This window comes from Grampus griseus (assembly GCF_964374135.1).
Source record: "Grampus griseus genome assembly, chromosome: 1".
In the NCBI taxonomy this organism is placed as follows: Eukaryota; Metazoa; Chordata; class Mammalia; order Artiodactyla; family Delphinidae; genus Grampus; species Grampus griseus.
In genome coordinates this window covers 175,232,054-175,257,570 of record NC_139017.1, presented here as the reverse complement: position 1 = coordinate 175,257,570, position 25,517 = coordinate 175,232,054, and the positions used below count along the sequence as shown (strand labels likewise).

At 62.0% G+C, this 25,517-nt stretch overlaps 2 protein-coding genes across 5 annotated transcripts in view; one reads left to right on the top strand and one right to left on the bottom strand.

Moving 5' to 3' along the window:
* Positions 1-2,741, top strand: part of PEX14 (peroxisomal biogenesis factor 14) — a 137,228-nt gene extending 134,487 nt beyond the window's left edge. Inside the window, exon 9 of the mRNA XM_082675724.1 lies at positions 1,549-2,741. Within this exon, the coding sequence (XP_082531850.1) occupies positions 1,549-1,996 (448 nt within the window). The 3' untranslated portion in view covers positions 1,997-2,741. The remainder of the gene's footprint in view (positions 1-1,548) is intronic.
* Positions 2,742-11,094: 8,353 nt separating this feature from the next.
* The window catches only part of CASZ1 (castor zinc finger 1), a gene marked incomplete at its 3' end in the record, with an annotated part of 147,207 nt that continues 132,784 nt past the window's right edge, over positions 11,095-25,517 (bottom strand). For 3 of the 4 annotated variants that reach the window (XM_082665625.1, XM_082665626.1, XM_082665624.1), the window contains 11 exons: positions 23,208-23,343; positions 22,906-22,969; positions 21,428-21,582; positions 21,163-21,285; positions 19,871-20,209; positions 18,146-18,344; positions 17,187-17,358; positions 15,215-15,366; positions 14,902-15,043; positions 14,007-14,291; positions 11,095-12,203 (listed from right to left, as the gene is read on the bottom strand). In XM_082665625.1, the coding sequence (XP_082521751.1) occupies positions 11,095-12,203; positions 14,007-14,291; positions 14,902-15,043; positions 15,215-15,366; positions 17,187-17,358; positions 18,146-18,344; positions 19,871-20,209; positions 21,163-21,285; positions 21,428-21,582; positions 22,906-22,969; positions 23,208-23,343 (2,876 nt within the window). The remainder of the gene's footprint in view (positions 12,204-14,006; positions 14,292-14,901; positions 15,044-15,214; positions 15,367-17,186; positions 17,359-18,145; positions 18,345-19,870; positions 20,210-21,162; positions 21,286-21,427; positions 21,583-22,905; positions 22,970-23,207; positions 23,344-25,517) is intronic. The other variant, XM_082665627.1, reaches the window with a different exon arrangement.

Below are 25,517 nucleotides of genomic sequence, written 5' to 3'. Positions count from 1 at the left end.
CCTCCCTCTCCACTCTAGGGGTGACAGCCTGTAGTGCCCACGAGTTTTGAGATACAGTCACTTGGTCCTGTCAAGACCCAGTCAAGGGCAGCTGGAGCCAGAAGCAGGGCCTTGAGCAGAGGAGAGAATCCCTACCCTCCAGATAGGGCCATCTCCTCCCCGTCCTCAGCCCCGGCTGGACCTCCCAGTGAGTGGCAGCTTGGTCCCAGAGAAGGTCCCCCCCAGAGGGCCAGGCCAGGGGTCTCTGTTCCTGCTCAGTTTGAAGAGCCTATGATTCAAGGCAGAGGCAGACGCAGTGCCCGCCTCCCCACTCCCCGGCTCTTGTGGTCTCACTCTGCTGTCCCTCCGCAGGGACAGCACCAACACAGCCCTGATAGGAGGGTGACCAGCTTGTCCAGGCTTGCCTGGGCCCGTCTTTTTTTAAAACTGAAAGTCCTGTGTCCTGGGCCGCCCCTCCTGCAGGGCGCCCTGGGAGTTAGTGGGGGCTGAGCGAGGCGGGGGCCTTCACTCCAGGTCAGTGATGGGGGCTGGCAGCGTCTCGTGGTCCCAACCAGAGGACCCAGTTCTCCAAGCCACCCACTTCCAGGCTGTCTGTGGGGAAAAGAGCGTGGCCTTAAGAGAGGCACGGCTGAGCTCGGGGCACCAGAGGGCTGTCTGCTGGGGACACGGTGAACGCCGAGGCCCCGACTGTGTGCTCCGCGTAGCAGGGTCTGAGGTGGAAGGGCTGTCCTGGGCCAGAGCTGGTGGTCTGGTGGGCAGCCCAGGAGGCGGCAGGCCTTTGTCCTCCCAGCTCAGGCAGGGGTGATCCCGCCTGTCCTCGAGCTTGATTTCCAAGCCCTTGCCAAGCGGACCTGACTTCCCAGGTCTGGGCTGGGCTGGCTGCTGGCCCAGGACCCAGGGCAGGGATGCAGGAGTGGGAGGGAGAACTGGCTCTTCTGTCAAGTGTTGAACTCGGAGGTTTTCTAGAAAAGTGCTAGGTTACCAGCATTACCCTTCTGGTTCTGATGTCTCTGACCCCGAGACCAGTGGCCAGGCTCTCCCCCACCCCCTGCCTTTGCCCAGGCCACAGGCAAGTGAGAGTGGAGGCCCAGGGGCCTTGGCTTCCCAGGCTTCTGGCTCCCCACTGTTGCTCGCTGCCCCTCCCAGGGCTGGAGGCTGGGACAGTGCTGTAAGGGCGGGAGGGAACGGGCGCCAGGGGGTGGCAGGGCCCCCAGAGCCAAGTGTCCAGCAGCTGCCAGGGAGAGCGGGCCTGGCCCCAGGCAGAGGGGACCCCAGGAGGCACCCTGAGTGGACCGGGGGCTCTGCAGGCAGCCCCGGTGCCTCTGGCTTCCGTCTCAGCCGCTCCCACCTCAACGGGCCAAGAGGCCTTATTTCCAGAGGAGGGGGAGGGGGGGAGGGGGGAGTGGGCGGCGGAGCTCCAGCCTGTCCCCTGGCCCTGTCCCCTGCTCAGTGGCGCTGGGGTGGCTGCTCAGCCTCCGTGAGCACTCTGGGTCGGGAGGGTGCGGCTCTTCTGAGGGTGACCCTGCCGTCTTCTCCTTCCTCGGCCAGGAGGCAGTTCCCCCCTTCCCCGTCGGCCCCGAAGATCCCCTCCTGGCAGATCCCGGTCAAGTCCCCGTCACCCTCCAGCCCCGCGGCCGTGAACCACCACAGCAGCAGTGACATCTCGCCCGTCAGCAACGAGTCCACGTCGTCCTCGCCCGTGAAGGAGGGCCACAGCCCTGAGGGCTCCACGGCCACGTACCACCTGCTGGGCCCCCAGGAGGAGGGCGAGGGGGTGGTGGACGTCAAGGGCCAGGTGAGGATGGAGGTGCAGGGCGAGGAGGAGAAGAGGGGGGACGAGGACGACGAGGAGGACGAGGACGTGAGCCGCGTGGACGAGGAGGACCGCCTGGGGGTGCAGAGGGAGGACCGCCGAGGTGGGGACGGGCAGATCAACGAGCAGGTGGAGAAGCTGCGGCGGCCCGAGGGCGCCAGCAACGAAAGCGAACGGGACTAGGTGGCCGGGGTCCTGGTCCAGGTGCAGGACGTGGCCTTGAGCCGGTCGGGGGCAGGGCTTCCGCAGCCTCGCCGGCCTGGGCGGCGTGAGGGCCGAAGCGTGTCCACCCCACCCACCGCAGACAGACAGGCCTCTGACCTTGTTCTCATGTCGGGCCGAGGGCTCCGAACTCTCTGGGCGCAAGCCCCCCCAGCCCCCTCCCAGGCAGACGTCCCGTCCAGGGGTGTCTGCTGGGTGTCTTAGCCAACCTAACGCCGTGCATGACAAGAGGTAGTTTTATTACCTGACTCCTGACCCTCTGGAGGAGGAGCCGCGGGGCCTGGCGTCTGCCGTCCCTTCCCTCCGCCCCGGCTCCCTCACTGCTTCTCACCAGTGACCAAGGGGGCCGCACTCTCGTGATCCCCAAAGCAATGGCCCTGCGCTTCCCTCTGGGCGGGGCCTCCCAGGCCCCCCAGGCCCCCCAGCCAGTCCCTGCCCAGACGATGCCAACCTTGTGTGCCCGTCGCAGCTGCAGCCTGGTCGTCCGCCACCCACGACATCACGCTGCTCCCGACCGTTCGCTTGCCGCATCGTGGCTCAGCTACTGCCATGGTGAGATGTGGTCCCACATCCACTAGGAGCCAGGCACAGGGTCTTCCTGTCTGTCCCTTGCCCCGCCCTGCCCCCCAAACATGTGTTCTTTTGTGTGATCAGGTATAGGTTTCAGAATATAAGATACGACTGTATATAATTGTAATAAATATGAGTTGCCACTATTTAATTCCTGCCTGTGGCTTCCTGTCTGCTCACGGCACCCCGTGCCCAGGGGTGGATCTCGGCCAAGGCTGCGCCAGGTGGGCCCAGGGAGGGGCCGCGGGGGCGGCGCCCGGCAGCCCTGCGGTGGGCCTGATGGGGGCAGCCCCTGCTTCCCTCGGCCAGTCTCTCCCCTAAGGCAGGTGTCGCAGCCGCTCACCCACAGCTGGAGGGTCTCATCCTCGGTCCCGAGTGGCTGCCGGAGGGCGACGTTCTGATCCAGGAGGAAGGGACCTCACGCTACTGTATATAGACCTGGTGTGGAGTGTGATGAGCTCACCTTCCTTAAATGGATGCATGTGCTCCCAGGAGAGTGTGTCTCGTTCCCTCGTCCTCCCCCGTCTCGTCTCCCTCTCACCCTCCCTGTCTCCCTTTACCCTTCACACAGCATTTAGCTAAACCCAGAAAAACAGCACGGGACGCTCCTTCCCGGGAGCACTCGGCTCCCTCGAGCCCCCAGTGCTGTGGCCCAGTGTGCGGGGGTCAGAGGGCCTGGTCCTGTCCGGTGCCTCGTGTAGACACGGGCTTTGGAGACAAAGTGCAGGCACCCCGGCCGCCGCGGAGGTGGAGCTGCAGCGGGTATGTACCCTCCGGGGAGGCCTCGGCCTCCTGAGCGCAGCGCTGGCCTCCCACCCGCCTGGCCCTGGGGAGGGAGGAAGCTGCTGGCCGAGGGTGAGAGACTTGGCATGGGGGCTGTTTTGTCTCAGAAAACATTTCCCCTCCTGCCCAGGCCCCTTTTTTGGGCTCCCATGGTAAACTCCTTCCTGCCTCTCAGGCAGGGGGCCCTCGCCCTGACACTCTGAGTATCTGGCCCTTCAGCCTGGTTTCCCAGGTTTTGTCTTCGATGCTCATAACCTCACGTGATGTCCCGGCTCATGCTCCCTAGGGACAAGCAAAGACCCCCCCCCCACACACACACACCCTGCCGTTGAGTCACCTCTGCCTCTTGCCATCCCCGAAGAAGCCAGGTTTCTCCATCCCCAGGGGCTCCCAGCCTGGTCTGGACGAGGAGCCCAGCGCCCGGGAGCCAGGCAGGCAGACAGACCTGGGATGACAGGCAGAGAGAGGGCTGGTGGCTCGGTTGGAAGCACCCCTGGGCCTCGGGGGCCGGAGATAGGGTTTCCCCGCTCTGCCCTCCTCGGGGAATGGAAGCCTGGGTCCCGCGTGGGCCGTCTCAGGGTGTCCCCTTCTACTTGGTAACTGTTTCTTGCGGCCTCTAACTTTGCAGAGGTCCCTCCTGCAGTGGGACCAGACTGGGGCCGGGGCCGGGGGGGGAGGGGGGCAGAGGGCAGATAGCCTGGGACGGAGACACAGCCAGAGCTGCTAGCGCAGGGCAGCGGGCACTCGGGGGACCTTGTGGGGTATGTCTTCCCCAACCTGGGGGGTCGGTTGTCTCGCAGGTCCCCGGACTCACTGCGGGAGAAAGGGATGAAAACCTGGGCCCGGGGGCCTTTTGCCCTGCGGGTCCTGAGCGCCCGATTTCAGCTTTTGAGGACAGAGAGTCTGGCGCGATTCCAGGGAGGGAAAAACCCCTCCCCAAACGGCGTGAGTGCTGCCTAATAAAGGCAGCTGCTGGACGGAGGGAAAACAGCCCTTTGAAAAAAAAAGCCTTTCATTAGAAAAATAATGCATTTCATCCAAATAAGGTAAAAATATTTGGAATGGGGCAGAAGTGAGCAGCAGGCAGCGCCTGTCAGGCCCTTTCTGGAAGGGGGAAGATTATTAAACTCAATTACAAAGTATTTTTGTAAAGTGTCTTTAAGAAAGAACTCGCCCAGCGCTCAGAGGCTGCAGGACGGCCCTCCGGCCCCCGAGGGCTCCCAGCTGGCCCCGGGAGGTCCGCGGGCTCTGCCTTGGGCAGGGCCCTCCCTCAGGCAGCCCCAGCTGCCCTGCTCTAAGCGACGCCCCCCCCCCCCCCGCCCGGAGTGCAGCGGGCGAGGCTGCTGCTCTACCTGCACAGCCGGGTCGGCCTCCTTCCGCAGGAGCCGGGTGGTCGGTGTCCTGCGACACCCTGGCGGGGAAGGGCAGCGTTGTGGGTCGGGGGAAAGGGATGCTGAGTTTGTAAATGGTCTCTTTTTTCATACCGTGGGCGCACATATCAGCTGTTTAAAACATCCAGTCGCTATTGAAGGGGCTAGAGGATACAGAATTCCTCTCCCACCTCCACTCGGTTCACAGGTGTGCGCACGTCGTCTCTCTTAATAAAAACGGGAAGTTCCTCTTCAGTGTTGTGTGACTTGCCTGTCTCACTGAAAGTGAAGCGTGTGTCCTCGGGGGGCTCACCAGGTGGGAGGAGAGGGGTTCTCTAGGAGGCGCCTCTCCTGGCCTCCCCCTGTGCTCAGCCAGGGCAGCGAGGTGCCGGTTCTCGGCCTGGCCCAGGACCTCCCTCTCTTCTGGTGACTGTCCCTTCCTGCCCCAGGCTCAGCTTCTACCCCAGCCTCACCCCGCCTCACACCGCCCCTGCCCCAGACCCAGACCGGTTCTGCCCGAGGCGGAGGGAGAGCCGGCAGGAGACTGGCCGACAACCTGATTCTCAGGACTTTACTTAATCCTTAGTGTTTCTTCGTCTGTTTGCTTAAAGTTGCTTCTGCCAAGGCACCCAGAGAAGAGGGTCAGAGTCTCCACACAAAGCAGGCAAGGAGATGCCAGTGAAACCCCAAAGGTTGCCGTGGCTCCAGCTCACCTGAGGGTGGACCCAGTCCTGGCTGACCCCTCCCTGCCCGGACACCTCCCTGGCCCCTGCTCCTTCAGGCTGCACAGGTGTTTCCCACCCGGGGGATTGGCCACCCCCCGCCAGGGACAGACACCTCCAGGGTGCCCGCGGTGCTGGTGGGTGACTGCCACGTTCTCCACCGAGAGCTGGCACGTCCTCACCCCCCCCCACCTCCGGCTCCCCAGCCCCGCCCTGGGCTCCAGGCACGCGCTCTCACTCAGAGAGGAGTTTAAATCTCCAGCCGAGTGTCGTGCCGAGTGTCGAGTGTCGTGTCGAGTGTCGAGTGTCGTGTGTCGTGTCGGGCGCTTTTCCCTGAATGGTGAACAAACCTTAATAGTTTACTTCCATCAAGCACTTTAAAGCTCACACTGCTCTGGAAGAGGAGATGAGATTTTATTATCACTTCATGAGGACGCCTGCAGCCTTTCCTTGCCCAACAGATCCTGGGAGGATCTTCTTTATAGTGAAGGGGTCACATTTTAAAACACATCTTGGAAACTCAGGTGCCCAGCCCTCCACGTCCCGGCCCAGCAGCTCTGGGAGGATGTTTCCAAGGGCATTAGTTCCAGGGCGCCCTGTAGATCCAGGGTGTGGCAGCCAGGCCTCAGGGAGGCTCTGGGCAGGGCCTTGGGGCCCTTTGATGGGGAAAAAGCCTTGGACTCTCCGAGGTCCCGGTGTCTCCCCCGACTGGCGTGGGTGCAGGGCTCACAGGAAGAGAAGCCGCTGGGTCTGGCCCTGCACTGGCTGTGCACCCCTAGGAGGCGCTTCCTGTCTGCCCCCATGCAGAGGGTGGGGCGGCTCCTCCCGGCGAGGGTGGCACAGGTCTGGCCCTGTTCAATCCCGGCAAGGTCCCCAGGACTCCAGCTGGTCCGAGGGGCCCTGCTTCCTGGAGGCCTTCCTGGGGGCAGCAGCACTTCCACTACCTCTGTGCCCTGGGCCAAGGCCGCCTCTCATGGAGGCGAGCAGATCGACAGGCTGTCTGTGCCCCGGGTGACGGGACATGCGGGCCACGCCCCCCGGAGGGCACGGCCCTGGTGCGGTGGGTCCAGGGGGGTTGTGAATGCCGAGGCCCAACTCCCTTGGGTGACTCAGCTGCTGGTCGCACCCAAGCCGGACCAGGTGTGTGGGAGGTGGGCAGGCGACTGAGCTCAGCGCAAGCCTGTGCGCGGATTCGGGTTCTCTCCAGGAGGTTGCCAAACTCTTGAATTTGCCCCAGTTGGGGTGTAGGAGCATCACACCACCACAGCTAATTAAATTCCGGAGTGAAAACATGTTTTACCGCGATTCCTACCAAGCCCAACAAGCCACAGGGAGCAAGCACGGTGCGGCCTGGGCCCACTCCGCACCCCTAGGGTGGGGCACGCCGCCGCTGCGGGCCCCGCCCTCCTGGGGTCGCAGTGGGCTCCAGGGACACGGTCTCAGTGGGCAGTGCCTGGGACTGAGAGCTACGGGCTGGCCTGCGCGCAGCGTGCTTACATGTCACAGGCCCTCATCTCCCTGAGGCTCGACTGAGGGCTGCCCTGAGACCCAGCGCCCCCTTCCCTGGGCCCCGTCCTGTCCTGAGCCGAGCCTCTTGCCCTCAGCTAAGCTGGGCCTCTTGTTTACCACGTATGGGTCCGCTGAGGTCCATCTGGCCCCAGAAGGCCTGGGGGCCGCTGGGAAGGGGACAGTCTTGGGGGTCTCCCCGGCCGTGCAGCAGTGCCCAGAGGGAGCCCTGTGTTAGCACCACCCACCCAGCCAGCGGCGGAGGGCTGCGCTCTGGGCCTGGCTCCCTGCCTCCCCTCAGGCCCTGCGGGAGGGCCTGGGAAGCTCCAGTAATGGTTTTAATTTGTTGAACTTGTGTTTTATCCCATAAATTAGTCACTGTTTTATTTAACAGAATCGAGATATCCACAAACAATAGGCGAGTTCCAACTTGAACATTTTAATGAGACAGAAAAAAGTATATATGTTCGCGTCTGTTACAAACGTATTTATGTAAATAGCCTGTGGGCTGCGTGCCAGGAGGAAAGAAGAAAGGGAAGGGCCCTCTGTGCTGGGGGGGCCTGGGTTAGAAAAGAGGCTTTTGTGGTGGAAATGACATTGAGCAGGGCCCCAGGGAGCAGTGCAGCCCCTGCACCCGCTCGCGCCCCCTGCTGTCCCGGCGGTGACACCTGGGGCGCCGCTGGTGGGACTTCACCTCCCCAGCCCCCCGGTCCCTCCCCAGGAAAAAGGGGTGTGCTCCTTGCAGGGATGTGACATCCAGTGAGATGCTCCGCGAGGCGGTGGAGCGTGCAGGGCCCAGCACACACATCTCCTCCCCAGGGCCCTGGGCCACCTGGCCACCTGGAAGGAGGTTAGCTCAGGGCAAGGCTGGCAAGCTGGCACAGATGAGGAGGTTTACTGAGGAGGGCGTCACCATCTAGAAGCGTCAGGGCAGATGTGCGGCCTGCACTCTGGACGGGGCCTGGCCGTAGTGCTCGAGCCACCCATGCTTCTGAGGGAGCCCCAGCCGTGGTGCCACCGGGCTCGGCAACTCAGGCAGGCCGGGGGCTGGTGGCTACGGACCCAGGAATGGCCCCCGCTGGCTCTGCCCCTGCGTGCTCCGGGCAGGAGCCGAGCCAGCATCCGGATCGGATCCGGGTACGCGCCGTTCCCAGCCCGGGCAGGTCCCTGCAGGAAGGAGGAAGGAGCCGAGGGAGGAGGCAGAGGGATGACCCTTGCCAAACGCCTGCCCAGTAGCCCTGGCTGCGCCGGGAGAGAGCCGGCCAGGCTGGGGGCCTCTGGATCCCTTGCCGGAGGCCTGAGGCGTCTGTGCCAGGCGGCTCCTGAGCCTCTGTGGGGCCTTCAGGCGGGGCTGAGGCGGGAGGCCGGGCGGGGCCCAAGCCCCCCACCATCTGTCCAGGAGGACGTGGCCCCATCCCAGGGGTGAGCCCGGTCTGCCCCCTTCCCTGCCAGGGCTGAAGGGTGACCGACACCCTCCCTGCCTTGGCACACGGAGCCCGGCTGGCCATGGTGGCCCTGCCACCCTGCACAGCTGGGTCCCCGCCAGCCGCTCAGGACTGACTTTAAAAATAATAGATAACTTGATAGATTTTTTTTCCAGTTTTTATTGAGTGAAAATGTCAAACCTTGCATCAGTCATGCAAAAAAAAAAATCAAATAAATAAAACACATATATTAAATTTCTAATAGCACTAAATTCAAGTGGAAAAATATTCAGTTCTTAATAACCAGGTGCCGAGGAGACCAGATTCAAGTAATCAGAGCACACGCTGTTCAGTTCGGTTTTCACGTTCTGCGTTTTCGTCTCAAAACCTCTCTATATATCTCTATATATCTATATATGTATATACATATAGATATATACACACATATGTGCATACATATTATTTTATATTTATATATATACACATACATAGTTATAAAACATTAAAAAGAGCATTGGTGGATCAAGCATTGTTTTCCCCACAGAAAGAAAATAAAACAAAAATTACACATTAAAATTCAAAACGAGCTAGCAATGGCTTACAGTCCTAGTGTGCAATGTGAAGGTTGCAAAAGGCTGGACTTCGCACTGTCGGCATCTTCTTTTTTTCTTTTTTCTTTTTTTTTTTTGTTTGATTTTGCTACCTTGAAAAAAAAAATTTTTTTTTTCCTTTACAAAACTCCTTCCACAGACTCCCCGGTTCTGTGGTCGGGCACAAAGTCTGGGCGAATGCTCAGCAGCAGCACGTGGTGCCCACAGAATTCAGGAGGCTCTGGTAGGGGCTGTTCTAGAAAACCATTTGTTTCCTGTTGAATCAGGTACACTCCTTCCGACCACTCCTCCCTCCTGCTCCCTCTCCAGTTCAGACGGTCCTGGCTTTCTGGCTGTGGGCAGCCAAGAGGACAAAAAAAAAAAAAAAGAAAAAAGAAAAAAAAAAAAGAAAAGAAAAAAGAAAGAAAGAAAAAAAAAGTAAACCACTGCCCCCTGCAGCTGGTCAGGCTCCCCTTGGAGACCTCTGGGGAGGAGGCTCTGGGTGACGGCCCCTCCCCCAGGCTGGGCCTCACGCTCTCCCTGTGGCCATGTCACAGGGCCCAACCTGAGACAGGGCTGGTGGCCTGGCCTGGAGTGAAGATGCACAGGAGCGGCCTTGGGCAGCCTGCCCTCCGTCCCTGTCGCCCTCAGAGCCACTGGCCGGGCACGTACCTGCCAGGTGGGCCCCGGCTGGCTCTGGGCTCGGTGAGCTCATTGCTGAGGGAGGGTGGCAGGGGTGGGGGGCTGGGATTTGCAAAAGGAACCAAATCCGGGTGGGTTGCACCAGCAAAGAAGTATCCCAAAGAAATTAATAAAACAAACTGGGAAGAAAAAAGCCCTATAAAGCCACACGCATAACCAATAGAGAAAAACTCAAATGTTAAATTAACTACAAACTTGTATCAGTAATAACAGTCCTTTTTTCTTGTCTCTACGAAATTCAAGTTAAAAGTTGGAATCACGCAGCTCCCATCAGTGCTAGTGTAAAGACGGACAGCCTCAAACTGGTAAGGCCTCTAAACGCTAAACAAAACCCCACGTGAGCAATTGCACTCGGGTCTCCAACCTCAGGGCTGGTCCGGAGGCGGTCTGCGCTCTAGCCGCCCGCCTGCTTTTTTTTTTTTCTTCTTTTGTTCTATGTAGAATAATAACCTTTACAGGAAAAATACTGTACAACTTTCTCGTATTTTTTTCCATGTTGACTATTAAAGCCCCAAACAGTCGCATCCTTCCTGTTCTCACCACCTGGGTGGCAGAGACGCCCTGCGGGCCCAGCAGCCCAGCACCAGCGAGCAGACGCACCCCTTCCCAGGCCCCAGCCCTCGGGACGGACACCCCGACCAGGCCCCGCGCTGGGGGCAGAGTGACCCGGAGCTCCCCGCTCTGCCAAGTCCAGGAGGTTCCCTCCGCGGTCCCTGTAGTGTCGCCCGCCGGACGCCTCCTGCCCCGCCCTCCCCCAGGACCGGGAGGGAGGGTCTTAGCTGCACGAATGGGAGGCCCTGCCAGGTGCCACAGGTGCCGGCCCGCCTCCGGTGGTGAGGGGCGGAGGTCGCGGCGACCCCCGGCGCCCGTCCCAGCCCTGAGCAATGAGGAATCCCACCGGCGTGCTCGGGGGGCCCGGGGTCCGGCGCGGGGAGGGCGCGTGGGGCAGCCGCCCGGGGTCGCCGCCCTCCTCGCCCTCCGGGCCTCCTGCCCCTCGTTCCCACCCCGGACAAGAGCACCTTCTATTTCCCTGAAGAAGATCCCCGAACTGCGGCTGAGGAGGGTCCCGGGCAGCCTCTGTCCTTCCGGCCGCCCAGCTGCCGCGCGGGCGGGGCGGGCGGGCGCGGGGGCAGCCCCGGAGCACCAGAGGGAGGCCCCCGCCTCTGTCCTGAGACGGACTCGGGGTCCGGAAGCACCGGCGGGGCGGCCCCGGGCCCGGAGCGCCTCTCGACGCCGGGACGCGGCGAACACCTAGCTCTGTACAAGGGAAGCTTTACATATAAATACCGTTTCTTACAAAATTGATAATAATAATAACAACAATAAAATAAAGCGGCAAGATCCCGACGGCGCCGGGCGCGGCCGGCCCCCCACGCGCCACGGGCCCCGCGGCTACGGGGAGGCGGCGGCGGCAGGCGTGGGGCCGGGGGGCGCGGGAGCGCCGAGGGCCGCCAGCTCCAGGCTCCGCGACCCCGGCCCCGCCGCCGCCGCCTCGGAGAGCGACTCCTCCGAGTCGGTGCGCAGGTCCTCGTCGTCGTCCTCGTCCTCGTCGTCGTCCTCGTCGTCCTCGTCGTCGTCGTCCTCGTCGTCGTCCGCCTCCTCCTCGTTCAGCTCCAGCTCCTCCTCGTCGTCCTCCTGCGACGACTCGCCGGCCGCGGGGCCGGGCGCGGCGGGGCCGGCGCGGGGCCCGGGGGCGTCGGGCGGGCGGGGGTCGCCCGCGTCGTCCGGACCCCGCCCCGGGCCGGGCAGGAAGAGCAGGGCGGCGGCGGGCTCGGCGCCGGGCGGGGGCGCGCAGTCCAGGCTGGCGGCCGGGCCGGGCGCGGGGCCCTCGGCGCCGGGGGAGGCGGCGGCGGGCGGCTCGCCGCGCTCCTGCTTCTCGTGCTTGCGCTTGTGCGAGTCCATCTGCGACATGCCCACGACCGTGTGGCGGCAGCCGGGGTAGGTGCAGTGGAAGTGCGAGCACTTGAGCTTGTACTTGCAGTCGGCCACGGCGCAGTCGGCGCTCGAGCTGAACTGGCAGAAGCCCGCCGCGCTGATCACGTCCTGCTTGCCGTGGTGCTTGCGGTGCGCCGTGACCTTGGTGCTGTCGGTGCAGCGGAAGCGACAGCGCAGGCAGTGGAAGTGCGTGCTGGTGCCCGAGAAAGGGCAGTCGGCGAAGTGGCAGCTGAGCGAGGCCTTGAAGCGCTTGAAGTCGTCCAGCACGAGGTTGTCCACGCGGTCGTGGTGCTGCGCGTGCTTGTACATGTGCGTGCGCCCGCAGAACTTGTAGCCGCAGTTCTCGCGCGTGCAGTGGTAGTGGGTGACCTTGAGCGAGAACTGGCAGGCCGCGTCCTTGCAGTCCTCGTAGAGGTCGAAGCGCCGGAAGCCCTCCAGCATCATGCCCTCGTCCAGCATCTTGCGCGAGGAGGCTGTCTTGCGCCGCTTGCCGAACGGCGACATGTCCTCAATGATCCAGAAGCGCTTTTTGGCCCCGGAGGCTGTCGGCATGGAGATGGTGTTCCCTGGGGAGGGGGGCTTGGTCAGCGCCCACGTGCACATCCTACCCAGGATTACACCCACGCGAGGTCCCCGATCTCGGCGCGGTGGGCGGGGGGGCCGCCCTCGGGGACAACTCCGCTTCCCGTCGCTCTGGGGGCCTCTCCTATGACCACCCCTCTGCCCCCTGGATAGCTGGGGAGCCCCAGGCTTCCCCCTTCGTCATCCGCATCTGCAGGCTGACCGCACTGGCCTGCCCTGGTGGGTGGCGGAGCAAGCAGCTCTGGGGGATGTGGGTGGGAAGTGAGGACACGTCCTGGCGCTAATTGAAGCTGAAGGGGGAATCTAGGTCGGCAGAGTGTAATTACCCAGGTTGGACGGGGGCCAGGACGCCATCACGCACCCGCCTCTAATGAGGGACAGGCCGGCTCCTTCTCCCGGCCGGCTAACCAGTTTCCCCGGCTGCCGGCCTGTCTGCGCCTGGGACCAGCCTACTCACAACAGGGATGCCGCGCGCCCTGAGGCTGTTGGGGGTTGTAACTCCCCGCCCCAAGGCGCACCTTCTCCTTGGTACCAGAAGGTTCTTTCAGGTCTTGGGGTGTCCCACCCCCAGTGGACTGGGAGAGGGCAGCTCTGCTGCAGGGCCAGGACTGGAGCAGGGGCTCGGCCAGCGGATGGGCTCCATCTGTGCCCTCCCCATCCTGGTCCCAACTGCTTCCTGGGCTTAGGATGCCCCGTTGCCAGGGCTGCTTAATCCACTGTGTGGTTGTGCTTCCCGTTACTCCTTTTCTGCACAGGCAGCTGGGGAAGGGGTGACCGTCCTGGGACTCCCTGCTCCACGCCCCAGGCCCAGCCCTCTCCAGAGTGCAGGGTGGGCACCCTCTGGGCTTCCCCCTCGCGCTGACCCTCCCAGCCCTCCCAGAACCTGCCGAGAAGGCTCAGCCCAGGCACCAGCCTGCTGCCCCATCCGTCTGGGGAGCAGACCTAGTCCCCGCCTCAGCAGGTGGAGAGAACGAGGACTGTGATGGGCTGGGGTACCCAGCAGGGGGCAAGGAAGGGTCTGGGCCCTGGGGATCCGGGTGGGTGAGGAGTGGCTGCTTTGGGTCGGAGGTCACAGGGCTCTGGCTGGTTAAGCGACAGAACAGGGGCTGAATTCCCTGAGGAGGAACCCTCTGCCTTGGTCCCTGCCATCCCCCTGGGCTGGCCCAGTGCCTGGCAGTCGGGCAGAATGTGAGGTAAGACTGCACGGAGGAAGAGGCAGAGCCAAGGTGGTGACGGCACCAAAGGGCAGGGGAGGGCAGGTCCCGTGCCTGCTGGGCGGCAGGTACAGGGTGGGGCTGGGAGGCACCTCTGCCGTGGAGCACTGCCCGCGGCCTGGGCCTCTTCCTGCTTGGCTCCGGGGCTGGGGGTTCAGGCTGGTGTCAGGATCCTGCAAACCTGGGCGGGTCCCAGGCACCAGCAGCTTTCCCAAGAACATCTCTGCCCCGGGTGAAGTCCTCAGAGCAGGACAGGCTCTGCCTTGCCGCAGGGTTAGGGGGGTGGGGTGGGCATGGCCATCTTGGGGCTCTGGCCAGTCCCTGAGCTGGGGTGAACCCCAGGGAGCCCTGGCAGTGATGTTCTGGCCTGCCCAGTGCTGAGCAGGAGCTGAGAGGAACTGTCCTTGGGACAGGGACCAGGCTCTCTGGTCTTGGCGCGGGCTGTGCTGTGAGGGGTGCAGAGTGGCCCTGTCCTTGACCCAGCTGACCACAGAAAAGGGTCAGGTCCTGGACCGTGGCCTCGAGGCTCGGCCAGGGTGACAGACAGCAGTGGAGAAGACATGTGTGAGTTACCTGCGGCGTCCTGAACTAGGGGGGCGTCACTTTTTACTGGAGTTGGAGTGGCAGTGACGGGCGGGAAGCTGGGCGGGCTGCTGATGGGGTGGGCCAGGCCCCGGGTGGCTCCGAGAGAGGCACTGAGCAGAGAGTATGAGAGACAGGGTGGAGAAAAGAGGCATGGCAGGGAGGGGAGGGGCGCCCGCAGCACGGCCGCAGAGAAGGATGGGGTCAGTGGGGGCTGCGGAGCCACGCGGGCAGCCTCGTCAGCGGCGGCGGCAGGAGGAGGAGGAGCCGGGCAGCCTGGAGAGGGCGGGGAAAAGCAGAAAAAAAAACCAAAACAAAGAACAAACAGAAAGAACCAAAATGAGAGACCCAATGGCAGAAGCGAGTATGATATGAAAATCCGTGGACAGAGGAGGAGCAGACAGATGCCACGAAGAAGAGAGGGGAGGAGGGGGCAGAGCAGAGCGACTGGGAGGGAGCGGTGGTGCAGGGAGAGGTCACGGCGGGCTGCGCAGGGCCTGCGGCAGAGCCCAGCCCGCGGAGGACCTCGCTCTGGGGCCCAGGGACCGTGCTGGGGACAATGGCAGAGGGGCCGTAAGAGGGACCAGGGCTGGGCGGGGCCCACCTGCCCCTCTGGCTGGGGGCTGTGCTGCTTTTTTCTGTACCTCACAGCTCAAGCCCGGGTTCTCTCCTGGAAACGGAAGCTGAGGGCAGAGTGCCGGGGAGATGGGCAGGGTGGCAGCAGGCGGGGACCCACGTCCCACAGAGCAGCCAGCGCTGCCACACCCTGGCCCGTCCTCCTTTGAGGCCACTTGACCATGAACCTCCTGTCCTGAGCCGGACCCAGCACTGCTGGGCCTCGGAAGGAGGGCCTGTCCCAGGCTGGCGCCCCCGGGCCCCCGCTCACCTGCTGCGGTGCTCTCGTTGCCCACAGGGGTGCTGGAGCAGCTTCGGTCCATGGTGGAGGACTCAGAGGACACGGCGCCCGGGCTGCAGCCAGTATAATCCATGTACTCGTCCGTCTCGGTGTCCATCAAGCTCGGGGGGCCCTGAGAGGAAGAAGGGGGCCCTGAGGAAGCTGGGCTGGGGGCTGTGCTGCCCACAGGGGCAGGCTGTCGCTTTGGGCAGCCTGGCCCACCACCTGGAAGCAAGAGCGGGACACGAGTGATGCCCTCTTGCCACCCCGGGTCGCGGAGGGGCAGCCTGCCCGCCAGGCTCACCTGGGAGGAGGGCACGCGATCGAAGTTCTTCCCCAGCATCCTCCGCATGTGCTTCCGGGCGTGGGAGGTCATCTGGTGCTTGAGGAGGAAGGAGAACTGGCAGCCCTCCCGGATGCAGTGGAAGTGGCTGTTCACCTGGTTGTACTTGCAGCCTGTGGACACAGCCCCCCTCGGCCGTGAGCCTTCCCCGCCGGCCAGTGCTCATGGCACCCCCTGCGTGTCGGGCACTGTTCTGGGCATGGGCCTACGTGGCCAACCAGGCAAATGGCTTCTGGGGGAAGGGCGTGTCCCCATTGGTGGTGTTTCCGTAAGGAGGGCTTCTAGCAGCCTCTCACCCCAACCCCAGAAAGTCCCAGGCCCCCTGGCTGTCCAAAGCCTGGCTCTCGCCTCCAGCCTGCACGCCCGGGACAACAGCAGGCTGGCCCCCGGCCCCTGCCCCAGGGCAGGGGACCCTAATGACCTGTCCACTAGATCAGCCACCTCCCAGCAAGCCACCTGTCCCCACATCTCCTCTGGGAAGCCCAGGTGCTGCCTGCCCCTGGACCAGGTCAAGATGGCTGCGAGCCGGCTGGCCCTCTGCCCTGCCCCGCCCCACCTCGGCTTTGCTCTGGGCGGAGAACAAATAGAGCGAGCCGGACTGAAACGGTATCAGCAGAGGGCAGGTGAAGGCCTGCCCGTTGCCATGGCACCTGAGCCGGCCAGGTGTCTTATATCATCCCCCAGCTTTGGCCCCAGCTACCACCCAGAACACCCAAACTGAGTAAATAACGGCAACTGCGGAATCCCCTGACACCTGTAAACTGAGCCCAGGGACAGCACAGGCCACCGAGGGTTGACATCTGTTGCCGTGATTCCCAGGCCTCTCTCAGGCCATTAATGATTTCTGAATTAATTCTTGAAGGAAAGGTTTGTTGCCGTTCTTTTCTGGCGGTTGACTTTTGACTGCCTCATCCTCCCCCTATGCAATGGCCGGTCGGCTGCAGGCAGCGGCCCCACCTCTGCTCCCCCTGGACCCTGCTGCCATGACCACCTGAATCACAGCAGGCCTTGCGTGCAGCCCAGGTGTCTGCACCCAGCCTGCCTGGCTCCCACCTGCCTTCCGGCTTCCGGTCTCCTTGTGGGCAGACTCCTGCCCACATCTGCAGGCCCACAAATGTGTGGCTCCATGCTGAGGCGGGAGGATGGGCTCTGCCTCCCTCTGCTGGTCCTGGAGCCCCCCCCCCCACAGCATCCCCAGGGCAAGCTGGGGCCAGCGAGCTCCTCGGGGAGGCCTTGTTCCAGGGCTGGGGGGCAGCTTCCCTGCCAAGGGCTCAGCTCTCAGCAGCAGAGTTAACTCCGAGGCACTTGCCCCTGAGCTCAAGGCCACTTCCTTGCCCCGTGGCCACCTCCTTCCAGGTCACCCCAGGTCACAGATGCTCTGGGCTGAGCCCACAAATGTACCTGCTGGTCCCATCAGATCTCCAGCACCAAGCACAGTGCTGGCCACAGTGGACGCTCGAAAAAGACCATAGCTTCCACTTCTACCCGCCCCTCACCTCCTGCAATAGCACAGAGCCTGGCACACGGCTGCTCCTCCATGAACGTCTGCTGAGTGAGTGAATGAACAAACCACGGTCCATTTGGGATAAAACCCGAGTAGCTTCAGGAGCTCCTAAGACTTACCCGCAAGGCTCTCTTGAAAAGAAAAGGAAAAAAGAACCAGGCCTGGGTGCCAGAGACGAGGCTCCGGGCGTTTTCACTGGGGTGGGTGCAGTGCTGGGAGTCACCCTCACCCCTTTTCCTAGGCTCTTGGGGTTTTGACTGTTCTCCTGGGGTGACAATGCCTGGCCTGTGATATCGTGACATTTTCCGGAAAAAAAAACATGGAGCCTGATGTGCGGGGAAAAGAAGTGGGTCCCAGGGCCTCAGGCGCCAGAGCCGCGGCCCTGCCACCTGCTGTAGTTCCCTGCCCCCCAGCCCTGGCCTTCGGTACCTAGCCTGCCGCACTCCTCACGCTTGGTGAAGTACTTGAATCCGTTGGCTGCCCGCCGCTCAGCTTTCTCATGCTTCTTTATGTGCCACGGCAGCTTGGTGGTGATGTTGGTCACAAAGTAGCAGCCGGTCCTGAGACAGTGGTAGTGCCCGCGCATCCGGAACTCGCAGTGCTGCAGGGAGGGACAGGAGTCAGGGCCGGGCAGGCGACTTCCGTTAAGCTTCCACCTGCCCCAGCCCTCTAGAGGGCTGTGGCAGGCGTGCGTCCTTCCACGCTCAGAATCAGCAAACACAACTGTGTAAAGACCTTTCACGTGTTAAAAAGCAGTAAGTCCCTTCTGTCATTTGATTAAAACATCCCACCTGGTATTGTTTCCAGCTCTTTCTAAACCCACGCCCAGCACAGACATCACTAATCTGTCTGAGCACTCTTGTCTGTGTGCCCAGACCTAGGCAGACGTCACTAATCTATCCTAGCACTCTTCTCCGTGTGCCCAGATGGAGGCTCAGACTCCTTCTTAATGCGCTCTGCCAGGCAGCCCCTACAAGTCTTGGGAGTAGGCCTTTATAATGAAGCTGACCTGCCCTTCCTGTCTGGGGCACAGACAGTTCAATCTCTTTATCTGTCTAATGGGTCTATTTTAAAATCCTAGGCCTCTGGGGAAAGGGAGCATAGCTGTTCCAGGACGCGCACAAGGATGCCAAGTGCACAGAGGCTGCCCGGCATACAGGCATCATTGAGGGTTAGGATGAAATGACAGACCTCACCAACAGAGCACCAAGCTGAACTCCTGCCTAGGGGTCTCCAGGGACCTAGGGGCAGACGGTGTCCTTTCCAGACTCTGGAGGAGGCCACTTACAAAAGGGTGTGAGACACGGAGCCTCGGCCAGGAGGAGCTGGTCCGGGGCCCTGCGCCTCCCTGCCCCCACCCCAGGGGCCACCCCGCCCGCATTGCTGACCTGGTTGGGACAGAGGCACTGCAGGGAGTAGTACGCAAACTGGTCTCGCACGTTCACGAGGTTGTTGTTGGGATTGATGTGGTCCAGGCAGTGGGACTCGGCCTTCCCGGAGGTTTTGCAGACGTACTTGCAGTTCCCAAAGAGACAGTGGAAGTGGAACTTGTTGGCATACTTGCAGTCCGTTGCGAGGCAAGGATCGCTGGAATGAAACCACGGCCCAGAAGGTCATTGGCATTCCTGGTGCCCTCCCCGCCGGTGTCCTGACATTTGCTCATGTTGGGGTTCCGCTCCCCACTCCCCTGTGGTGTAATCAAGAGGAATGGCCCCTGGGCTGCCCTCCTGCTCAGCAGGACGATTCGGCCAGAGACTACAGATCCCAGCATGCAGTCTTGCCTTCTTTTTAGAGCTCTGAGGGCGCCGAAGGGACTGCGGTATGCAGGCGGCCCAGAGCACTGCATGCTGGGACACGTAGTTTCCGTGGCCACACCCCAGGATTACAGATAAGGATGGCCGCAATCACTTCGTGGATATGAAAATGAGCGATGGTGCTGCCAGGCCTGGCTGATGTGGCATAGGCAGTGCCCTGGCTGTGGCCGACTGACAGGGTGCAGATGGGTGGGCAGCCCTACCAGGAGGCTTTGCCACCATGGGGCCTTGGCCAGTGGGAACGTGTGCCTGGCGTCAGGTCCTGCTGAGGCTCAGCTGCTGGGGTTTCCAGGGTCAGCTCGGGGCTCGGGGCTGCCACCCACTCAGAGAACCTCACAAGCCAGCTGAGTGGTGGGGCGGCTGGGGTGGGGAGGGGTGCTGGGCGAGCCCCCACGGCTGGCCTGCCCCGAGCAGCAGCCTCAGCTCCAGAGCTCTGCCTTCCAGGCTCCAGGCAGGTGCGGAGGGGCTGCACCCGGCTTCTGCCCTGGCTGACAACACAGCTGCCCCCGACATCCACACTGGACCTGGGCTGGGAACTCCGACCAAGGCCGGGATGCTGAGAGGGCTGCCACTTTGGGGAGGTGAACAGAGGAAGGGAAGCTGGGAAAGGGGCAGAGAGGAGCGCAGGTCCCCTTTCACGCCGTGGGCCCAGCCCCAGGTGCTCAGAGAGGGAGGACAGCTGCCACTCAGGCGGTGTGTGTTCACGTCCAATTTATTACTTTTATTGAGAACAGGAAGCCGCACATATCATGATACAGAGTCACCGTTCTCGCCGCAGGGAGACACCACCATCCAGCGAGGAAGGTCCCTCCCTTCCACCCCTGAGAGCTCAGACCATTGTGCAGGTGGCGGGGTGGGGGTGGGGTCCAGAGGAGGGCCTAGCCCCCTCGCCGCCCACCTATGACTTTGCTTGCCCTGCAGAGACTCAGCCATGGGTGTGAGCCACAGAGACCAACAAGGGGACCCGGAGGGAGACAGCCCGCCTTGCCGGGCGAGGACCGCCACTCCTGGCCCACCCAGGCTGGTCCTCGCAGCGTCACCAGTGGCCTCTCTGGAACAGTGGCCACTACCTCCACCATCTCCCCCCACCCCGGCCACCTGCTCCGGGAATAGGCAGTGAGGTCTGAGCAGCAGCAACTTTGGCTAGAAGGACATCACCCAGTGACCGTGTCCCAGAGAGGCTGGGGACAGCCGGGGCTACTGCAGGGGAAGGAGCAGGGCCTCCTCAGCTGCCCTTACTAGCACCTACTCCCGAGACACACGGGGGACACAGGGCTCCCGGCTCATCGAGGGACTCACTTCTCCTGGAACTGGAGGAATCCGGGTTTGACCTGGGGCTTGGCGTTTTCTAGAGAAGTCGTTGCCAAGGGCGAAGTGGGCAGGTGAGGCACTGACGCTGGAATCTGAGGCATCTGGGGTATGGTGGAAGCCAGCTGCTTCCAGGCGAGCAGGGTGGGGCTGGAGGGCACTGCGGCCAGGCTGGGAGTGGGCCCCTCGAGAGAGGAAGCCGTGGCCGTGGTGATGGGAGGCGCTGGAGGGGATGAGGGGGCCAAGGAAGGTTTGGTCTCAGCAGCCGAGGCCGGGAAGGAAGCCTCCACATTTCCTTTCACTGCTCCTCCCTCTGTCCGGAAGTGGAAGCTACGAGAGACAGGAGAGGTGTCTCAGGTGCGGGAGGAGAAGGCCCTTCCCTGGCACGCCTGCCTGCCTGCCTACGTATGACCCCATCACAAGCCTAGGGGCCCAGTGTCCCCACCGCATCTTCAGTGCCAGGTGCCAGAGGCCTCCCACCAGGAGGGAAGGACTGAGAACACACTGCTGTGTCCTCTGATCTTGAACTTGGGCTCCAGGCTCTGCCCTAACTACACCTTCCTACTTGTGACCTTACTGATGTGCTGTCCCTAGCTCCTCCCTACTCGGGAGGGGTTGGGTGCAGCACGTCCTGGCTCATGAAGCCTGTCCTTCCAGAACCGGCTCCGACATTTAAAAGCGGGTGGGGGGGGGGTCTCAGACCAGCAGCTGGGGCTGCCTAAGCAGTGAGAAGAGCCTGACCCGGGGCTTAGGGAGCGGTGAAGATCTGCTGTAAACGTTTACCAGTTCTGGGTTCAATTACAGTAGGCGGCTGGGCTTGCTGCTCAACGAATTGTACAAATTAATTTCATTATTTTTAGGTCAAAGAGAATCTACAAATGCAGTACTGTGGCTTGGAAAAGCCTTCACTTAGGGTCCCTGCCGGGGTCCGTGCTGGGCCTCTCCAGCTGCCTCTGCAGGAGCATCTGTGGGAGGGAGGGCTGACGGCTGCATGGGCCCCGCGGTGGGGAGAAGCAGCTCTTACTCGGGGCGGGGCCTGGGTGGGCTCAGAGGACCCAGCTGGGGGCTGAGCCAGTGGGAGATGAAGAAGCCTGCCTTTTGCCGGGCAGCACCTCTGAGAAGCCAGCTCAGCTTCTGAGGTCTTGTGGGAACCGCACACGGGTCCTGCTTGGAAGGCTGCTAGAGGCCTGTGCACCCCCTAGCCCCACCCCGGCCCACCCACCCCCGAGCCAGGCTGGGACAAGTGGGGCTGGGTTTAAACGGGCCCCCGGACCCCCACTCACTTGGCGTGCTTGATGGCCCCGTCCAGGGTGCTGAAGAGCGCGCCGCACTCCTCCACCACGCAGTGGAAGTGGGCCTTGTGGAGGAAGTCACACTGCGCGTTGCAGAAGTCCTTGGTGCCAAACCTGGCAGAGGGGCCGGCTGCTCAGAGGAGACCCTGGCACTCTGGCGAGGCTGGGGGAACAGCCTCGTGGGGGGAACACGTGCCCCTGGGACGAGTGGGCGTGGCCCTTCCCTCCCCCTTTGCTCACACGGCAAGCCCCTCACCTGCGAAGGTAGACCTTCCAGGGCTCTGACAGCTTCTCCTGAACCAGCGCCTTCACGGCCTTGCCCAGGAAGGGCGAGGACTCCCCGGCGGGGCTCCCCTCCGCTTCTGTCTTGATGTTCAACAGGCTGCCGAGGCTGGGATTGCCCTGAGACATCTGCGAGGAGGACAGGCCCGTGCTTCAGGCCGGGGACCTCAGGACACCTGACCCGACTGCCCTGGGAGGAGTGGCAGCTCTGGGCCGCTCGGGCCTCTCCAAACTGACCAGAGCATCGCGGTGCTGGCAGCCGGGAGGAGAGGAGGCCCGACCCCACGCGGCTCTGGCTACGGAAGAGCCCTCACTGAATGGACGCTGCCGCGGGCGGCCTGCGGCGCTGCCCCGGCCCCGTGAAGCTGCCAGGGCTCTGCCACACAAACCCCGGGCTGCTAGGAGCCATCACTCAATCGGAGGCCGAGACTCCGGGCACACACTCCAGCCCAGCTTTCCCCAGACTAAGCGGCTCCCTGGTTATTCTCCTGCCAGGTTTTCAAAAGAAGTGCAGGAGGAGGAGGGGTGGGGGGGAATCCCGCACGAATTCCTTGAGAACAAGAGAAGGAGCACAAAGGAGGAGCAGAGAGGGAGGGAAGGAGGCTCACGGAGTGAGACCGAGGCAGGCTCGCTGCTGCTGCTGCTGGCAGAGGAGGGGGCGGGGGAGTCCGCGGAAAGGCTCGACCCACGTGGGCTGTGGGTCTCCGACAGGAAGGAACAAGGGGGCGCAGGGAGCAGTGACCCAAGGACGGAAAAGGGGAGCAAGAGAGCGAGCAGGGGAGGGCGGAAGGCAGAGGGCACGCGCACCGACCGACCGGGCAGAGGCCAGTGGGAGGCCATGGGCCCGGCAGGAACCCCACTCCGTGGGGTCCGGCCCGGGCCCAGCTCCCTCCTCAATAGTCACTTGTGTACGGTAACCTAATTAATCTTGCTGTAGTCAAATTTATCATGTGAAGGGGGAAAATATATTTGCGATGATGTATAATTTACAAAGACCCTGCATTATTTAAAATAAATATTCTGGAGCGGCCTCTGCAGCAGGCGTCCGAGACCATTACTCAACCTGAAAAGTGGAAATGGGTGCTTTGCTCCCGCTTTGCTCTCCCCCTCCACCTTTTTAAACAAACAAAAAAATATATAAAATGAATAAAATGAATAACCAGGAGTGAAAGAAGTTAGAGGGCTCCGGAAAAGCTTTTGGAGCCCTCCATCTGAAGGGAAAAAAAGGGTGTCAGAGGCTGGAATATATTTCTTCAGCCAGTTCATTAAATTAATTTGTAAGCAGTGGCTCTGAAATTATATCCGATGAAAAATGGCCTCAAAATTTAAATGGTACAAACTCATCTTATTAGAGGCAAAACATTAAAAAACAAACACATCCCCCCCACCCCCCAGCACAGCTTTAATCTCTCGGGGTGGGGGGATGGGAGGCGTGTGATGGATGGTTCTTACCTTATTCATAAGCGAGGATAAAAGAGATGAATTTGCCGGGACTGCGTGGCCATTTGATTCATTACTGGAACACACAAACCAAGGGGCTTTAGCTCAGACAGTACGTGGGACCGGCCCCAGAGACTCACCCCTCCCAGCCGGCCCCTGGGGCTCTGGCCCCGCCTGCTACATCTGCCTGGGCAGGAGGATGACCCCTTGTCAGGAAGGGTTGGCCCCTGGCCCCATGGAGTCTGGCTCTGAGGGTGCTGTCCCCAGAGCCTCCTGCAGGGGGGCAGAGCTGGGAGGCCTGGGCCTCGCCTCACCTGGGCTCCTTCAGAGTCAGGTCTAAACTGCGGTCCTGGGAGGCCTCGTGGGGACCTGGGGCGCCAGCACTCTCACCGGGCTCCTGCTTCACCGGGGCTGGGGGGAACCTGGCAGGGGTGGCCTGCTGCCCATTTCCTATGGGGGAGGGGGGAGGGAAGATGGTGTTAGAGGGACCGAGGGCTTCGTATGGGCACAAGCCGGAGCCCCCCGAAGGGAGGGCAGCGGGCCGGGTGGGCTGGGGCCCCTGGGGAGCCCTGGCTGCTGGTCAGTGGTCCTCCCCACTGACATGATGGCTTGTGACGCTTCCCCCTGTGTGGCAATTCTTCAAGTGATAATTATTGCAAAATTATGTCAAAGTTGTCCTGGCTCAGGGCCTCCTGTAGGAGAAGGGCGGGAGGATGGGGAGGGGGCTGGGACGGGGGCGGGGGCCCTTCCTCTTCTCCACCGACTGTCACAGTCAATTTGTGGAGCTGCCGCTTAGGCTTTTATTAAAGACTCTGTTAATGCTGAGGGAAAGTGGCAGATCGAGACTGGGAGCTGCGCCCCCTCCGCAGGTCCCGTCCCCACTGTTGCCGGGGCGACAACCCTGCCTTCCACTGAGCATGCCCAGGAGGGGCATCTGCTGTGTCAGGGCTATGGAAGCTGACAGCCAATCAGAGCGGTTCAAACTATGTGACCTCGCCCGTCAAGCTGTCCAGGGCAGGGATATGAGGCCCACCCTGGCCAGGCTGGGCTGGATGGGGTGGGTGGGGGAAGCTGGCGGGGTGTAGGCATGGCGGGGAAAGGCTGGAGCTGAGCGGGCAGAGGATTCGGGAGGCCAAGCAGAACAGGGCCAAAGAAGTTGCTGACAGGAACATGTCCACCGAGCCTTTCCCCACAATCCCCAAGTGACTGAAATATTAATCTGCCCCAAGGCGCTGCAGCTGATGGAGAGCTGCTTCACAGAGAGCAAGTGGCATTTTATTAAAAAATAAAGGGAAATGGCCCCCTTCCCTTCACTTGACCTTTCTTCTCGGGGAAGGAGCTTTTTCTAAAGAAAAGAAAGTACTTGACAGTCTGGCCACGGAGCCCAGCGTGGCCCCAGCCTGCAGGCACCTCGCCGGAGGCGCGCGGCCCCGGGCAGTCAGGCCTGACACCCACACTTGGAGTGGAAGATGGGTCACAGCTGATAGGAGCGTCCCACTGGGAACATGATATTCAGTTTTCAGAATTCAGAGTCCACATTCCAGGAGCTCCCCAAAGCCACTTGCCCAGGGTCCCTAGGGAAACAGGGCTCTGACCCTCCTGCCAAGCACTGGTCTCTCTGGGGGCACTGCGCAGAGCCCGGGGTGGGCTGCAGGGACCCTCAGTCTTGGCGGGTTTCAAGACAGTCTCACAGAGGAGCAGGGTGCCCGGGCTCAGAAGCCAGCTGTTGAGGTCCAAGTCTCGACCTGGCCACCTCCCAGGGGGTATACTTGGGGACAGACTATGCCCCACACTGTTCCATCAGCTCCACAAGGCAGGAGTTTGTCTGTCTTCTTCCCTGCCGTGTCCCCAGCACTGGCTTGGTGCCTAGCCCACCAGCAAGCTGCCCTCAGTGAGCACCAGTGGTTGATGAAGGAAGGAAGGAAGGAAGGAAGGAAGGAAGGAAGGAAGGGAGCCACGTCCCAGATGTGAGCCGAACTCTTCTAAAGGATTTGACTGATGCTAATTACCCGGATGGGGGAAAACAGAGGGAGAGAAGTGAGGGAAACAGAAAAGCCAAAAAAAATCCTGAGAAAAAGAGTAAAAAATTTTTTCAAGAGCAGAAAACTTGGGAGAAAGGAGAACATCTCTCCACGATGAGCCAGAGGAGGGACACAGATGTGACTTGGCGACTCTGACATGGCCGCCAGCGGCCGGGTCTGGCTCAAGTGAAAGAAATTCCAGTTGAAATCCAAGTCCTGGGTCACGCTAGCCAATTTCAAGCACTCAACAGCCATGTGACCAGCGGCTACCATACTGGACGGTGCGGAACAGCACGTTCCCACTACCACAGAAAGTGCGACTGGAAAGCGCTGATGGACAGGGAGACCCTGGGAGGGCATCCTTGGCCTTGACGGGCTGTCCAGGCACGAATCCCCTGAGCATCCCTGTACTGCGGTCACCCTGCCACTTGGCTGGACTCACATGCCCTCCCAGTCACCTGGAAGAGGTCCCAGGGAAGCCTGGGACTCCGGGACTGCTCCCACTAGGGGCTGGACTAGCGGGAGCCCCTGCTAGTCCAGGGTGACATGGCAGGGTTGGGGGAGCCAGCAGTTGCCCCGGGATGCACAGGTACCCCGTGAGGC